This window comes from Centruroides sculpturatus, unplaced genomic scaffold (genome assembly GCF_000671375.1).
Source record: "Centruroides sculpturatus isolate CEXI.00-Female unplaced genomic scaffold, Cexi_2.0 scaffold322, whole genome shotgun sequence".
Lineage (NCBI taxonomy): Eukaryota > Metazoa > Arthropoda > Arachnida > Scorpiones > Buthidae > Centruroides > Centruroides sculpturatus.
In genome coordinates this window covers 407216-422598 of record NW_019384652.1, presented here as the reverse complement: position 1 = coordinate 422598, position 15383 = coordinate 407216, and the positions used below count along the sequence as shown (strand labels likewise).

General features: G+C 30.6%; 1 protein-coding gene across 1 annotated transcript in view; it reads left to right on the top strand.

The window, feature by feature from the left end:
* LOC111626322 (serine/threonine-protein phosphatase 4 regulatory subunit 1-like) overlaps positions 1-15383 on the top strand; it is a 256740-nt gene that overhangs the window by 217154 nt on the left and 24203 nt on the right. The window contains exons 9-10 of the mRNA XM_023369643.1: positions 7304-7446; positions 9927-9992. Of these exons, the coding sequence (XP_023225411.1) occupies positions 7304-7446; positions 9927-9992 (209 nt within the window). The remainder of the gene's footprint in view (positions 1-7303; positions 7447-9926; positions 9993-15383) is intronic.

The window sequence follows — 15383 nt, the reverse complement described above, 5'->3', positions numbered from 1 at the left end:
TGTCATGGAAATGCACTAGATTTAAAATAAATATTTTTAGTTACTATATGTAGAAATTTTAATTTTTAGCATTAATTTTATATCAATTTGACAAAATTGCATCAGTTTTGTGTAAAAATACTATTTTTTTTTTATTTAGATGATATTAATTGTAAAAATACTAAAACCTTTGTAATTCAGTTTAAAAATTATTGTTTTCCTATAACCATAGTGGGCTTCATTAAATAATTAAAATTGTTTCTTTTCTTTTTTACTTTTTTTTGGTTTTGCATACTATCCAGTATTTAGTGCATTTATTACTTTGCTTGGTTAGACTTCACAACAGAGCAGATGTGAGTCTGACACATTTAGGATGGATTGCTGATGAAAAATCTTAAGGTCTGACACACATTCATTCTCTGGTTTTGAGTAATAGGCTGATACATTAACTATCTGGGCTATTCTACATTGGTTGAATAACATTGTACAATCTAACAATTTTGTGTTGTTCTACTTTTAGTTTTATGATTTTTTTTTCCACCATCAGTACTCAATAGTTTGTCCCAGGTTAGTTCCTGAGCAATTGAGACTAGTCATGTTTTCCAGGTTTTCTACATATGTAGTACTTGCAAATTTGAAAAGTTAAATTAAAACATGAATCCTCTATGTTAAAATCTATTGAGGTTATAAGAAATATTAATTATTTTAAGATTTAAAACTTTTATAGAAAAACGTCATTATATTTAAGTGATATGAACAGATAGCATTTACATGACTTACGATTAAAAATGAACTCATTTTGGTATTTGGTAATAGTAATTATTCATTAAATACAAAATAGCTTATTCCAATATTTTAAAAACAGTTTCCATATGAACATAATAAACAGCATAAAACAACATTCAAAAATACTAAATACAGTATTTTTTAAAAACCAGAAATCTTTTATATCTTTATCACTAATTGGTTTGATTTTTCTCACATAAATTATATATACTTAGAATTTTAATATGCTTACTGAAATGCAGAATCAATATCAATAAGTTTTTCTGAAATATAAAAATCATCAATATAAATTTTTTTAGTTGAGCCTTACTTTATGTTATGCTCTTGACTTTACTAACTTTTAAAATCTCTTGTATTTAGACCTACATGGTGGGTGGAAAGTAACTAGTTATTGAGAAATTGCTGTAATTTTTATATTTATAATGCAAAGATGAACATTTTTTTTTGTATGTATCTTATTAAGTGGAATAAGCATGCATACCTTAAAATTCAATGTAAGCACTGCCACCATCACCAATGACATGTTTTCCTCAGATTGTTATATGGATGGACAGCCACTTCTCTGTGCATCTGCAACCAAACCTGTGGTCACTGGTTTCAAATGACAATTCTTCATTGTTTCTGGACAGATTGTGGCATGATGTGTCTTTGCTGTATACCTCCATCTCTTCACAGCCACTAATTTCTACACCTTTATAGCATGCAAGAACCTGCATTCACTCCTGCACAGACAAGTGTGAGGCTCTGGACAGGTCCGAACCCTCACTAAAATTTGCGTTAAAATAATTGTTTTAGAGAAAAAATATATAGTAGTTAGAAATAGATTTTTATTTTATGAAAATGTGACACTAACTTTTAAACAATAGAAGAATGTAATTCCGTCGACCATTTCCAGTTGGAGATCAAATTAAACTTCGATTTTGACCTCTCCCACGCCCCCGAAAGGTTTTGAATTGTCATTGGGTGACGAGAAGAGACCAATCGGAAAGGGGAATCTGAGAGAAAATGGATAAAACCCCGGAAATTCAAGGACGCGACAGCTTCTTTTTCCGAAAGTTCCAAGTGACGGATCTGTTGTTGTGTGTGTGTGTCTCGCACCCATCTTCACCTCCATCTCCCAACCTCAGATTGACATCTTTTCATCAATGGAAGTCGATCGTATCATCCCGGATTCATCGAGACTCTGGGATGGAATGGTTCATTCGTGAACAAGGGACACTCCTTCAAAATGGGACTATCTTGGAAAGGAGAGGAAGATCCAGAGGCCACAGCCGCCACAGAACTTCCAAGATCGCGGAAGTCTTGTAAGCTTCTTTCGTGTTTAATAAACGGTTGTGTTGTTTGTAAATGAAGCATCTATCTCTGACTCAACTGCTTCCACATGTCGTTGATTGTTACAGCTCGGCAGTCCAAATGGCAAGGGAGACGATGACGATATATATCACATATTATCGTTCATTGAGTTTTATTTCTCCCCCTCGGCCCCTACACAAGTGGATAGCCATCTTTTTTGTCACTGTGAATGTAGCCTCTCTTGGTCACTGTCCACACCACTGATGTGGGAATTATAAAATTTTCATTGATTGATGTATGTGCACATACAAATTTTATTTTGATTGCATTATTCTTATAAATATAATAGCAATTTTGCACTCCCTAGTTACTTTCCACCAATTCTGTATAAGAAACACAACTTTGTATCCTATTCACCACCAACCAGAAAGGCTTGCAAGGTTTTGGAATTATACAGGTTTTTATTTATTTATATTTTTAATATATTTATCCATAGCTTATTCATGTTTATACAATTTATTCATTTATTTATGTATCTAAATTGCCTTGGTAATCTCAAAATATTTTTTTTGTTTAAATACAATTCTTTTTACAATAATTGTTTTTAATTTTTTATTACAATCGTGAGTTGTTTACTGTATATGTTTCAAGTCATGAATAAATCAAGTCATGAAGGTCATGAATTTTGACACCAGTGCAAACCTTGTCCTTGACAAATCCCCAAAAAACTAAGGGTGCAATATCCGGCAATCGAGGAGGCCACAGTATCGGTCCTCCGCACCCAATCCAACAATCAGAAAACTGTGTCGAGGAAACATCGAGCATGCAGGCTCCAGTGTGGAGGGTCACCATCCTGCTGGATCACAGAATTTGTTTCAGCGTATCACCACACAACTTATGCCTGCTCTTGTGGAGAAGCCATTTTGCGTTTGACTAACCGCCATGCCACCTACAGTTACTTTGGCAGGTTTTCAAAATTACCTATACAACTTCCACAGTTTCTCCACCTAATGGAATGCATGACATCTGATTACTGCCTTGCACTTCAATATGGCAGTCAAAACAAATGTGTCAGGTTCATGGTGAACACCCTGTATTGTATTAAAACTTATTTGGAATAAGTTATTTTTATAAATTTTGGAATAAGTTATTTTTATCCACTTTAAATTCTCAATTTTCCAAAACCGTGTTTTATGATTTTCTGTGATTCTCAAACAAGACTGTGCTACTATTTAAACACTTGGCATTTTTTCATCTTTATTCAGTTGATACAAGTATTACTACACATTTCAGGCACTGATCCTCATCAGCCAACATTAGATTCTTTACAAACTTGAAAGGTGTATACATGTATAAGAGTAATGCAGTTTTGTATATTTGCCTTAAGTTTTACAATTATATTACATTTACTAGTGAGACTCAGAATATACTTTTCCAACAATGAAATCAAAAGTAGGCTTTACCAACATGAAATTTATGAACATGTAAGGAGCAAGTTTTAAATTTTGATAAACAATTCCAACATTGAATTTTGCTTTCATATAGACGTGATATACTTTGTTTTTTATTTTTACAAATAAAACCTTAATTTATTTTTAAATTAAACCTTAATAAAATATTTTATTAAAGAACATATAAATTTTGAATTCAAAATTTATCATGATTTTTTCATGCAAGAATATGCCAATTATAATTAGAGCTTATTCTAAAATTTACCTAGAAATGTTTACCATCTCAAGATATATTTATAGTTATGAAATATTTTAAAACTACTGTGTACTAAATAATATACTGTAGGTCATACTTTGGAATAAGACATTATTAATATTTTTGTCAGTATGATTTTTGGAATTCACCTTCTATTAAGTGGCATAATTTTATGAAAATGAAGAGAGATTGTCATATGTAGTTTTTAAATAAAATGATTAAAGAGCATACATTCAATGTTTAGATAGATTTGGCTGCCAAATATTTTAGATTTTAATTTGCACATTTAAAATGTATTTATTATTAAAAAACATTTAAGAACAACGTTTTGATTCTGTCATTCATATCANGACTTGATTCTGCAACTTCTGCTTACTGTGTGGATGTGTTGCCAATTACTCTAGCCGGACCTCTGGTTCTGATCTTCTCTTCCTGCATATATAATTTTACAAAATAACCATCATTGGTTACTATGGTGCCAACTGGGGACACATTCAGCACCCTCGTCATATAAACTCCCACATAAAGTATTCAGTTGGCCATCACATACCTGGCCTTGCCAGGTATGCTATATAAACATCCACAACAAACACAACATAATATAAACATCCACAGCAAGCATTGCTATGGTTTGTTGTGCTATTAATAACTAATAACACAACAAATAATTGTGTATTTAATAATTAGCAAAAAATATCTTTTCCATATTTTTAGCTAATTCTTCTGCTTTAAGACTTGTTAGCAGAAGCATTGTTTCACAAATACTATTAAACCAAAGCTTCATATTTCTGCATCAATTGCTTTTGCAAATTATGTTTTCATTTTTTTTTCTGTTTAAATTTTAATATTTAGTCCATTTTTCACAGAATTGGTTATAAAAATTTTCAGGAGTCTCATGGAAATAAGTGTGTGTTTGTATGTATCCTTTCTTTAGAGTAATAACTATTACATAACTTTTAAAAAAAATATCATTTCTAGTATATTATAATTAGTACTTTGCCTATTTTTTTTTTACTTAACCTTTCTTGCACTTTGCTTATATTTATTTAAGTAACATATGATATAAACCAAAGCTTAAAGATACTGTAAATACAAGACTTTTCATAATTTATCTTGACATTAATCTGGAATCTAAATTTAAATTATATCGATCATTAGTTTTATTCTAAATAAAATTAATCTTTAATACATAGGAAATAAAATAAAGCTATTTCTAAACTATCTGAATATTTTAAAGCTAATATTAAAAACTAATTTTATAGTCCTTCAAATGTGTTGCATTGTGACATTGGAGTTCTGTTAAGTTTGGTCTGCTATCCCTCTGTCAGATGTCAAACTATAAACCACATGATGTTTAACATCAACATATTCTGACATTTTCGGTTATGTGAAATCTGCTGCAAGGATTTTTCCACAGTTTTTGCCAATTGTCATCTTTTAAATGATCAATTCATTTAAAAAATTTAAGTAAAATACAGTAAGTTCTGCTTATTGTAATCTCTATGGATTAGCCTATACTGATGATGATAACTGAATTATAATGTTATACAATTGTGAGACTAATCGGGGGTAGGATGTTTACGAGTTCTTGACTCTCCTACCGCTTACTCAACTCAAGACCTTGAGGTCCGGTCTCGCTTGTCTAAAGGATGGGTTCTTTTGAGCAGAAGGGTTTTAAAGTTAAGGATTGCTAGATCCTTATTTCACATCAGGATCTGACACCAATCTATCAATTTCTTAGCGGATAGATACGCGTTAGATTGAGGACAAAATTCATCACAAGTGACCTCGTGGAGGACTTCGGGTTCAGTATGGAGGGGATAATGTTGGAAGAAACGCACACCAATCCAAGTTCATTAACAATACTGTATACCTGTTTATTGTTGAGCATTTTTACATAGATAATTACAGTAGAGCATCATTTATCCGAATCAATTGGGGACTGGGGTTGTTCGGATAACTTATTTTTCGGATAACCGATTATGTACGAAAAAATACATTAACCTATCTCATGTTGAAATTTTTCTCCGTTGCATGTCACTTTGCGTTGAATTTTTGTCGATATTAAGCTTAATGTAAACTTTTTAAAATAATAATCATGGCTATTGTATCGTTAAAAGTTACTTCTTTATTTTTTTCAAACAAAATATATATATATATATTGAAAAATAAAAACAAAAAAAATTATACTTTAGAAGTTAATCTAGTATCAAAAACATTCGATTCAGCATGACACACAGTCCTCGGAAAAACACCACACAAAAGTGTCAGTGCTGCCAGCTAAAACACACCCATCAACAAAAAAATATTGGAGTAGCCCAAGACATAGTCAAAGATTGCAGCGCCACAGCACTAGCGAAAATTTAAATTTGCCGACTGGAATTCTTTTGGATAACCGACTTTCTGATAAACGATGCTCTACTGTAATTAGGAAATTGAAGTTACAGTTCTCTCTTGGGATTTTCAATCCGTATAATTCGTAGATTTCGGGTTGATAGCAGACAAAATATAAATTAGTCGCAACCCTACCCGCGAGTCGGAAATATTCGAGAGAGAGCTTACATATCCTTGCGAGTTTAATAAATACCTCTAGTTATAACATTGATGTCAGGTTGATCCGAGTTCTCGTTCTTCCCAGGTTTGTAAGTCAGTCCAAAGTTCATAGTTGAAGTTCAAAGTCATACTCAAAGTCAGAATTGTAAATGTGAGGCCCGAAAAAAATTAATTGAAATTAAACATTTATTATTAGAAATTTATTAAAACGAAACTAAAAAAAAAATCGTCTATTGTTAAAAACCGATCAAAGATCAAATTAGTTGTGTTAGTCATATGAAACCGCGACGAGAGAAAAAAATGCTATTGATGTAAACAGAACTCAATAATTATAATTGATTAATAATTGTAAACAAACGACCTCCAGTAGAGATGGACCTTTGAAGAGTCGCTCATATGCACATAATTAGAACATAGAAATTTTGAAAAGAGGAAAGATTAATGACGGAAAAGGACGTTGTGTCGTTAAATTTCAAAAACGTCGCAGACTAGACAACAATGGTGGAAAATATGAGCGCAAGTTTCAAAGTTCCATCAACATTTTGCATTCAGAATAACGGATGGTGTCAAGTAGATTCTTCAAGGCGGATCTTTCTCGTGACTCGAAAAGGAATCGTCTTTCGCTTAGAGACAGACGAGGGAGCCAATCAGAATGAACAAATTAGAGAATGGAGATTGATATAATCCCCGATCTTAAAGGACAGAGAGACTTATTCCGTAAACCTGCACTCCGGAAAGTTCGAAGCGAAAAACTCACTGGGTGTCGACGCACAGAAGACAAAGATTCTGCACTAGTGATCATCGAGAGAGCCGTGCCGCTGACGCTTACCGACAAGTCTCCTTACCTGCCGCAGCCCTGGGGCCCATCTCCGAGGGACAATAGAAAAACATCCTCAACACTTAGAACTTACGAACATTTAATTGGTTAAGGAACTTTGTGCATAGTGTAAGTTATTTCCTGTTAAATTAAACAGATTTTTGTCAGATACTTGTCATCTGTGTCTCCTCCGCCACATCCACACACGAACGACTCTAGATCATCCTGACGCAGGATTAACGATTCCCCCTGGAAGTCGGCGAACTTACATAAAGCCTATCGAAGATGATGGCAACAGCAACGAGAGGCAGGTAATCCACACACATACAGTATAGAAAAATAACTTTCTTCCCTTTGTCGTCATTGCACTTGCCTTTTATATGGGGGCTCTCTTTTCGAGATTTCCCCATGTACGTCACAGGTAATGATCTTCTTTGACCAATAGTGGGCGAAGTGACAAAATTATGACACAACGGTTAACTCATCTTTTACAAGGAAGTACCCTTGTGGGAACAGGGTTTTATGAGCGATTTTTATGAAAAAATTTTGTCGGTTGTTTTTCTCCTTTTGAGTTAACCCTAATTTAAAAAAAAAGTTGTTTTGGTTTTGGAACAAAACGATAGATGAAAATGAATAAAAATATTCAAATCTTAAATCCAGGCCCTCACACAATGAAATTAATTAGATCATAATTAGTAGAATTTCTATTTTATTTGAATCAAAGAATTAAAGCATGTTAAAACAATTTAATAATTAAATTTATTTTGAAATATTTTAACTTAAAAGTTTAATAATGATGAATGAAGTACAAGTAATTATTTGCTGGCCTGCCTTTGGCTGTACTATAGATTACCACCTATGGAATTTTGGGACTTGGTGCCATCTCTTAATAAACTTAATAATTATAATAATTAAATAAATAAATTAGATTTACTGGAAGAAAAGAATTGGCCCAGAGCAGGACTTGATTCTGCAACTTCTGCTTACTGTGTGGATGTGTTGCCANAATTTTTGTCGATATTAAGCTTAATGTAAACTTTTTAAAATAATAATCATGGCTATTGTATCGTTAAAAGTTACTTCTTTATTTTTTTCAAACAAAATATATATATATATATTGAAAAATAAAAACAAAAAAAATTATACTTTAGAAGTTAATCTAGTATCAAAAACATTCGATTCAGCATGACACACAGTCCTCGGAAAAACACCACACAAAAGTGTCAGTGCTGCCAGCTAAAACACACCCATCAACAAAAAAATATTGGAGTAGCCCAAGACATAGTCAAAGATTGCAGCGCCACAGCACTAGCGAAAATTTAAATTTGCCGACTGGAATTCTTTTGGATAACCGACTTTCTGATAAACGATGCTCTACTGTAATTAGGAAATCGAAGTTACAGTTCTCTCTTGGGATTTTCAATCCGTATAATTCGTAGATTTCGGGTTGATAGCAGACAAAATATAAATTAGTCGCAACCCTACCCGCGAGTCGGAAATATTCGAGAGAGAGCTTACATATCCTTGCGAGTTTAATAAATACCTCTAGTTATAACATTGATGTCAGGTTGATCCGAGTTCTCGTTCTTCCCAGGTTTGTAAGTCAGTCCAAAGTTCATAGTTGAAGTTCAAAGTCATACTCAAAGTCAGAATTGTAAATGTGAGGCCCGAAAAAAATTAATTGAAATTAAACATTTATTATTAGAAATTTATTAAAACGAAACTAAAAAAAAAATCGTCTATTGTTAAAAACCGATCAAAGATCAAATTAGTTGTGTTAGTCATATGAAACCGCGACGAGAGAAAAAAATGCTATTGATGTAAACAGAACTCAATAATTATAATTGATTAATAATTGTAAACAAACGACCNATAAATTTAGATTTACTGGAAGAAAAGAATTGGCCCAGAGCAGGACTTGATTCTGCAACTTCTGCTTACTGTGTGGATGTGTTGCCAATTACTCTAGCCGGACCTCTGGTTCTGATCTTCTCTTCCTGCATATATAATTTTACAAAATAACCATCATTGGTTACTATGGTGCCAACTGGGGACACATTCAGCACCCTCGTCATATAAACTCCCACATAAAGTATTCAGTTGGCCATCACATACCTGGCCTTGCCAGGTATGCTATATAAACATCCACAACAAACACAACATAATATAAACATCCACAGCAAGCATTGCTATGGTTTGTTGTGCTATTAATAACTAATAACACAACAAATAATTGTGTATTTAATAATTAGCAAAAAATATCTTTTCCATATTTTTAGCTAATTCTTCTGCTTTAAGACTTGTTAGCAGAAGCATTGTTTCACAAATACTATTAAACCAAAGCTTCATATTTCTGCATCAATTGCTTTTGCAAATTATGTTTTCATTTTTTTTTCTGTTTAAATTTTAATATTTAGTCCATTTTTCACAGAATTGGTTATAAAAATTTTCAGGAGTCTCATGGAAATAAGTGTGTGTTTGTATGTATCCTTTCTTTAGAGTAATAACTATTACATAACTTTTAAAAAAAATATCATTTCTAGTATATTATAATTAGTACTTTGCCTATTTTTTTTTTACTTAACCTTTCTTGCACTTTGCATCATAGTATATTTTTATATCATAATTTTTTGTATTTGTATTTTATTAATTTTCAGTGAAAGATAAATTATTTTGAATCTAAGTAAATTAAACCAATCAAAATTTTAAAATATTTTCAAAAGTTGCAAGATGTTATTTTAATTTTAATATTTTGGCATGTGTTTTTAATAACCTGTTGATTTTATTATAGATCTGTGCATCAAATTTTGGAGAATTTTGTGCAGTGGTAGGTCAAGAAACAACTATTGATTATTTGGTAAGTATTATACATTTAGTTCTCCCAATTTTGAATTAAACATAGAATAATAAAATGATTTATTTATATAAAATTGTTTTGATTTTAATAGTTATTAAAACAAATGAATTTACTTGCTTTTTTAAATTAAATTTTATTATATTTTTCTTATTGGATTTTTTCATCGTTTGTATTTCTCCCCCCCATAAAAATATGCTAAATATAATTCTTTCATGAATTTATATGGTTTATAATTTTGGCAAACATTTAGTAGTAATTAGTTTAAATATTACTGCAATTTTAAAAATATAAATAATGTCCTATTATTATTGTTTTTAAAAAATAAATACTTGACAAAAACAATGAGAAATATATTAAAAAATTTGATTTAAATGATAGATTTCTGACAATATTTTAATATTTTTATGGGAAATTTTTTAATATTTGAACACAAATTTTATTATAAACAGAGTGGTAAGTTATTCTTTTTTGAAGAAAGAAAAAAAATGTGTATTTACTTTTTTGTTTTACGTAAATATTATAATCTGGTGTAATAATATGCATAAATATGAAAAGAGAGTTAATTTTTATAAAGTATAAATTGTTGCTTCTTATCCAAGTCATTAGAAGGTAAGGATTTCATCAGAATATTTTTGTTATGCGTTTCGTTTGAATACTGAATTTGATGCTATGCTAGTAATAAATCCTTGTGTTTAAAGATGAACATGGAAAAATGAATGTTGTTAACAGTTGTATCCTGATGTACCATGAAGTGTACCATGAAAATTCAGATGAGGGGAGTCAGCAAGTAACCCCAAACTGACATGTTTTTGTCTATAACTTTGAATTTTTAAAATAACTCAACTTTTAGAATTCAAAACAATTTTTATTGTTGAAAATAATTATTATAAAATTAAATTAATTGCACTCAGTACATGTTCTAACAATACAGCGTTCCTCTTTCGATGTATGTCTAGGGCAAATGTATTACATGCACTTTGTACAAGATTTGATATATTTTCTGTCTTCTGATCTTCGACATAGAAAGCATCTCCCTTTTGGAATACTTTTAGTAGCATTCCTTGTTGCTCTTCCATTTGATTTGGTTTAAACTGTCCCTCTTAAAATTGTTCCTGCTTGATTTCATTTAAAGCCAAATACTTTTAGTGCTGATACTGAACTGCTAAGTAAAACCTTGGGAGTGCTCAGATCTGTATTTCATGTTAATATGGCATAATAAATTTCCTAGACTTTTCAAAAAAATCTTTTGACCTGATTCACGTTTTGGATATTTCTTGGTCCAAGTTTTGTTTGCCTCGCAATAAAACACATATGAATTATAAGTGACTAGATCAATCAAATTAAAAACAGCCTTGGCCATTTTCTTGTCCCACGCTGACAGCTATATGTTCTAATACATTTGTCAGATGTATCAACACTTGCTTTGGTTAAATTATAATAATGAATAATCTCAGGCTTCTCACTTAATAAATATACTAAATACACTTTATAGTTACTACTATAGTCAGGATTACAATTCCTCAAATCAGAATAATATAATACTAATAATTAAATAAATAAATTTAGATTTACTGGAAGAAAAGAATTGGCCCAGAGCAGGACTTGATTCTGCAACTTCTGCTTACTGTGTGGATGTGTTGCCAATTACACTAGCCGGACCTCTGGTTCTGATCTTCTCTTCCTGCATATATAATTTTACAAAATAACCATCATTGGTTACTATGGTGCCAACTGGGGACACATTCAGCACCCTCGTCATATAAACTCCCACATAAAGTATTCAGTTGGCCATCACATACCTGGCCTTGCCAGGTATGCTATATAAACATCCACAACAAACACAACATAATATAAACATCCACAGCAAGCATTGCTATGGTTTGTTGTGCTATTAATAACTAATAACACAACAAATAATTGTGTATTTAATAATTAGCAAAAAATATCTTTTCCATATTTTTAGCTAATTCTTCTGCTTTAAGACTTGTTAGCAGAAGCATTGTTTCACAAATACTATTAAACCAAAGCTTCATATTTCTGCATCAATTGCTTTTGCAAATTATGTTTTCATTTTTTTTTCTGTTTAAATTTTAATATTTAGTCCATTTTTCACAGAATTGGTTATAAAAATTTTCAGGAGTCTCATGGAAATAAGTGTGTGTTTGTATGTATCCTTTCTTTAGAGTAATAACTATTACATAACTTTTAAAAAAAATATCATTTCTAGTATATTATAATTAGTACTTTGCCTATTTTTTTTTTACTTAACCTTTCTTGCACTTTGCATCATAGTATATTTTTATATCATAATTTTTTGTATTTGTATTTTATTAATTTTCAGTGAAAGATAAATTATTTTGAATCTAAGTAAATTAAACCAATCAAAATTTTAAAATATTTTCAAAAGTTGCAAGATGTTATTTTAATTTTAATATTTTGGCATGTGTTTTTAATAACCTGTTGATTTTATTATAGATCTGTGCATCAAATTTTGGAGAATTTTGTGCAGTGGTAGGTCAAGAAACAACTATTGATTATTTGGTAAGTATTATACATTTAGTTCTCCCAATTTTGAATTAAACATAGAATAATAAAATGATTTATTTATATAAAATTGTTTTGATTTTAATAGTTATTAAAACAAATGAATTTACTTGCTTTTTTAAATTAAATTTTATTATATTTTTCTTATTGGATTTTTTCATCGTTTGTATTTCTCCCCCCCATAAAAATATGCTAAATATAATTCTTTCATGAATTTATATGGTTTATAATTTTGGCAAACATTTAGTAGTAATTAGTTTAAATATTACTGCAATTTTAAAAATATAAATAATGTCCTATTATTATTGTTTTTAAAAAATAAATACTTGACAAAAACAATGAGAAATATATTAAAAAATTTGATTTAAATGATAGATTTCTGACAATATTTTAATATTTTTATGGGAAATTTTTTAATATTTGAACACAAATTTTATTATAAACAGAGTGGTAAGTTATTCTTTTTTGAAGAAAGAAAAAAAATGTGTATTTACTTTTTTGTTTTACGTAAATATTATAATCTGGTGTAATAATATGCATAAATATGAAAAGAGAGTTAATTTTTATAAAGTATAAATTGTTGCTTCTTATCCAAGTCATTAGAAGGTAAGGATTTCATCAGAATATTTTTGTTATGCGTTTCGTTTGAATACTGAATTTGATGCTATGCTAGTAATAAATCCTTGTGTTTAAAGATGAACATGGAAAAATGAATGTTGTTAACAGTTGTATCCTGATGTACCATGAAGTGTACCATGAAAATTCAGATGAGGGGAGTCAGCAAGTAACCCCAAACTGACATGTTTTTGTCTATAACTTTGAATTTTTAAAATAACTCAACTTTTAGAATTCAAAACAATTTTTATTGTTGAAAATAATTATTATAAAATTAAATTAATTGCACTCAGTACATGTTCTAACAATACAGCGTTCCTCTTTCGATGTATGTCTAGGGCAAATGTATTACATGCACTTTGTACAAGATTTGATATATTTTCTGTCTTCTGATCTTCGACATAGAAAGCATCTCCCTTTTGGAATACTTTTAGTAGCATTCCTTGTTGCTCTTCCATTTGATTTGGTTTAAACTGTCCCTCTTAAAATTGTTCCTGCTTGATTTCATTTAAAGCCAAATACTTTTAGTGCTGATACTGAACTGCTAAGTAAAACCTTGGGAGTGCTCAGATCTGTATTTCATGTTAATATGGCATAATAAATTTCCTAGACTTTTCAAAAAAATCTTTTGACCTGATTCACGTTTTGGATATTTCTTGGTCCAAGTTTTGTTTGCCTCGCAATAAAACACATATGAATTATAAGTGACTAGATCAATCAAATTAAAAACAGCCTTGGCCATTTTCTTGTCCCACGCTGACAGCTATATGTTCTAATACATTTGTCAGATGTATCAACACTTGCTTTGGTTAAATTATAATAATGAATAATCTCAGGCTTCTCACTTAATAAATATACTAAATACACTTTATAGTTACTACTATAGTCAGGATTACAATTCCTCAAATCAGAATAATATAATACTCACACGAGGGCAACAATCCATAATGCATCATCAGATATATATATATATATATATTGTTTTTTTTTAAAAAAAAAAGTAAAAAAAATTCAAATTCCAAAATTAATATTTGTCTATAATATAAACAAAAATATGAACTGGGGTCGCAAAGTACCCCTTTATCTGCATGTCACTGTTAATAATGTTCTGACTAACTGACTTTATCTTTGTAATGACTTCAGACAGTTAATTTTAGGTAAGAGTCAATACTTTGCTACATAAAAACATTTTTTTCCTGACGTATGGAAATTCATACAAATAAAATTTTATATAGCTTTACTTAATAAAAATTCTTTGTTTGGTTTTTGAGTTATATATTAGTTAATTGAAATTAATGATCAGAATAATTTGTTTAATAACAAATTGCCATAAATTATGCAAATTTTTGTTAATCATCAAATTTTTAATTTTAAAAATGTGGAAGAAAATTGCTTGGAATATATCCTGTCTAAAACGGTATAAAGGTATATTCGAAAACGGTTAAAAAAAATTTCGTAAAATTTTGCTAATAGAGATAATTTGTTAAGAAGATTATCTATTTGTAATCTTGATGTGCTGTGTCAAGGCAATTTAGGCCGCCATATGCCTATTGCCGGGGTAGGCAGGACTCTTAAGCCTTGGTAGGCAACCTGCCTAGGAGAAGGAAAACTCTGATCAGAAACCGTGAGGAAGGCAATGGGAAACCACCTCAGCTATACCTCCCTTGTTAATGGAAAGCAGAAAACCTATTTATTGTACTGGCAAATATGGGACTCATCTCCAAGAGAAAGGTGTCATGCCCAGCAGGGGACGTTATGGGACTTTCCAGGTCGTCATCACGCGAAACCCCCATAGAAAGAATTTGAATAGGAACATGGAATGTAAGAACCATGCTTCGACCAGGTAAGTTGGAAAATGTCAAGAGAAATGAAGAGGCAGAATTTGGATATTCTTGGGCTTAGTGAAGTTAGATGGGAGGACAGCGGTGATTTTTTTAGCGATGAATTCAGGATTATTTATTCTTGTGGAACTAAAGGAAAGAATGGTGTAGCATTTATTTTAAATGAGAAGGTAAAAAACTCAGTTGAAAGAATTGAATGCAGAGGTGACAGAATTTTAATGATAAAAATAAAAAGCGATTCCATGGATATGATGATATTTCAAGTATGCATGCCTACTGGAGACTATGACGATGAAGAAGTAGAAGAAATTTATGATCAAATTGAAGATATAATAGAAAATGATAAATCTAAGAAATGCCTAATTGTTATGGGAGACTGGAATGTATCTGT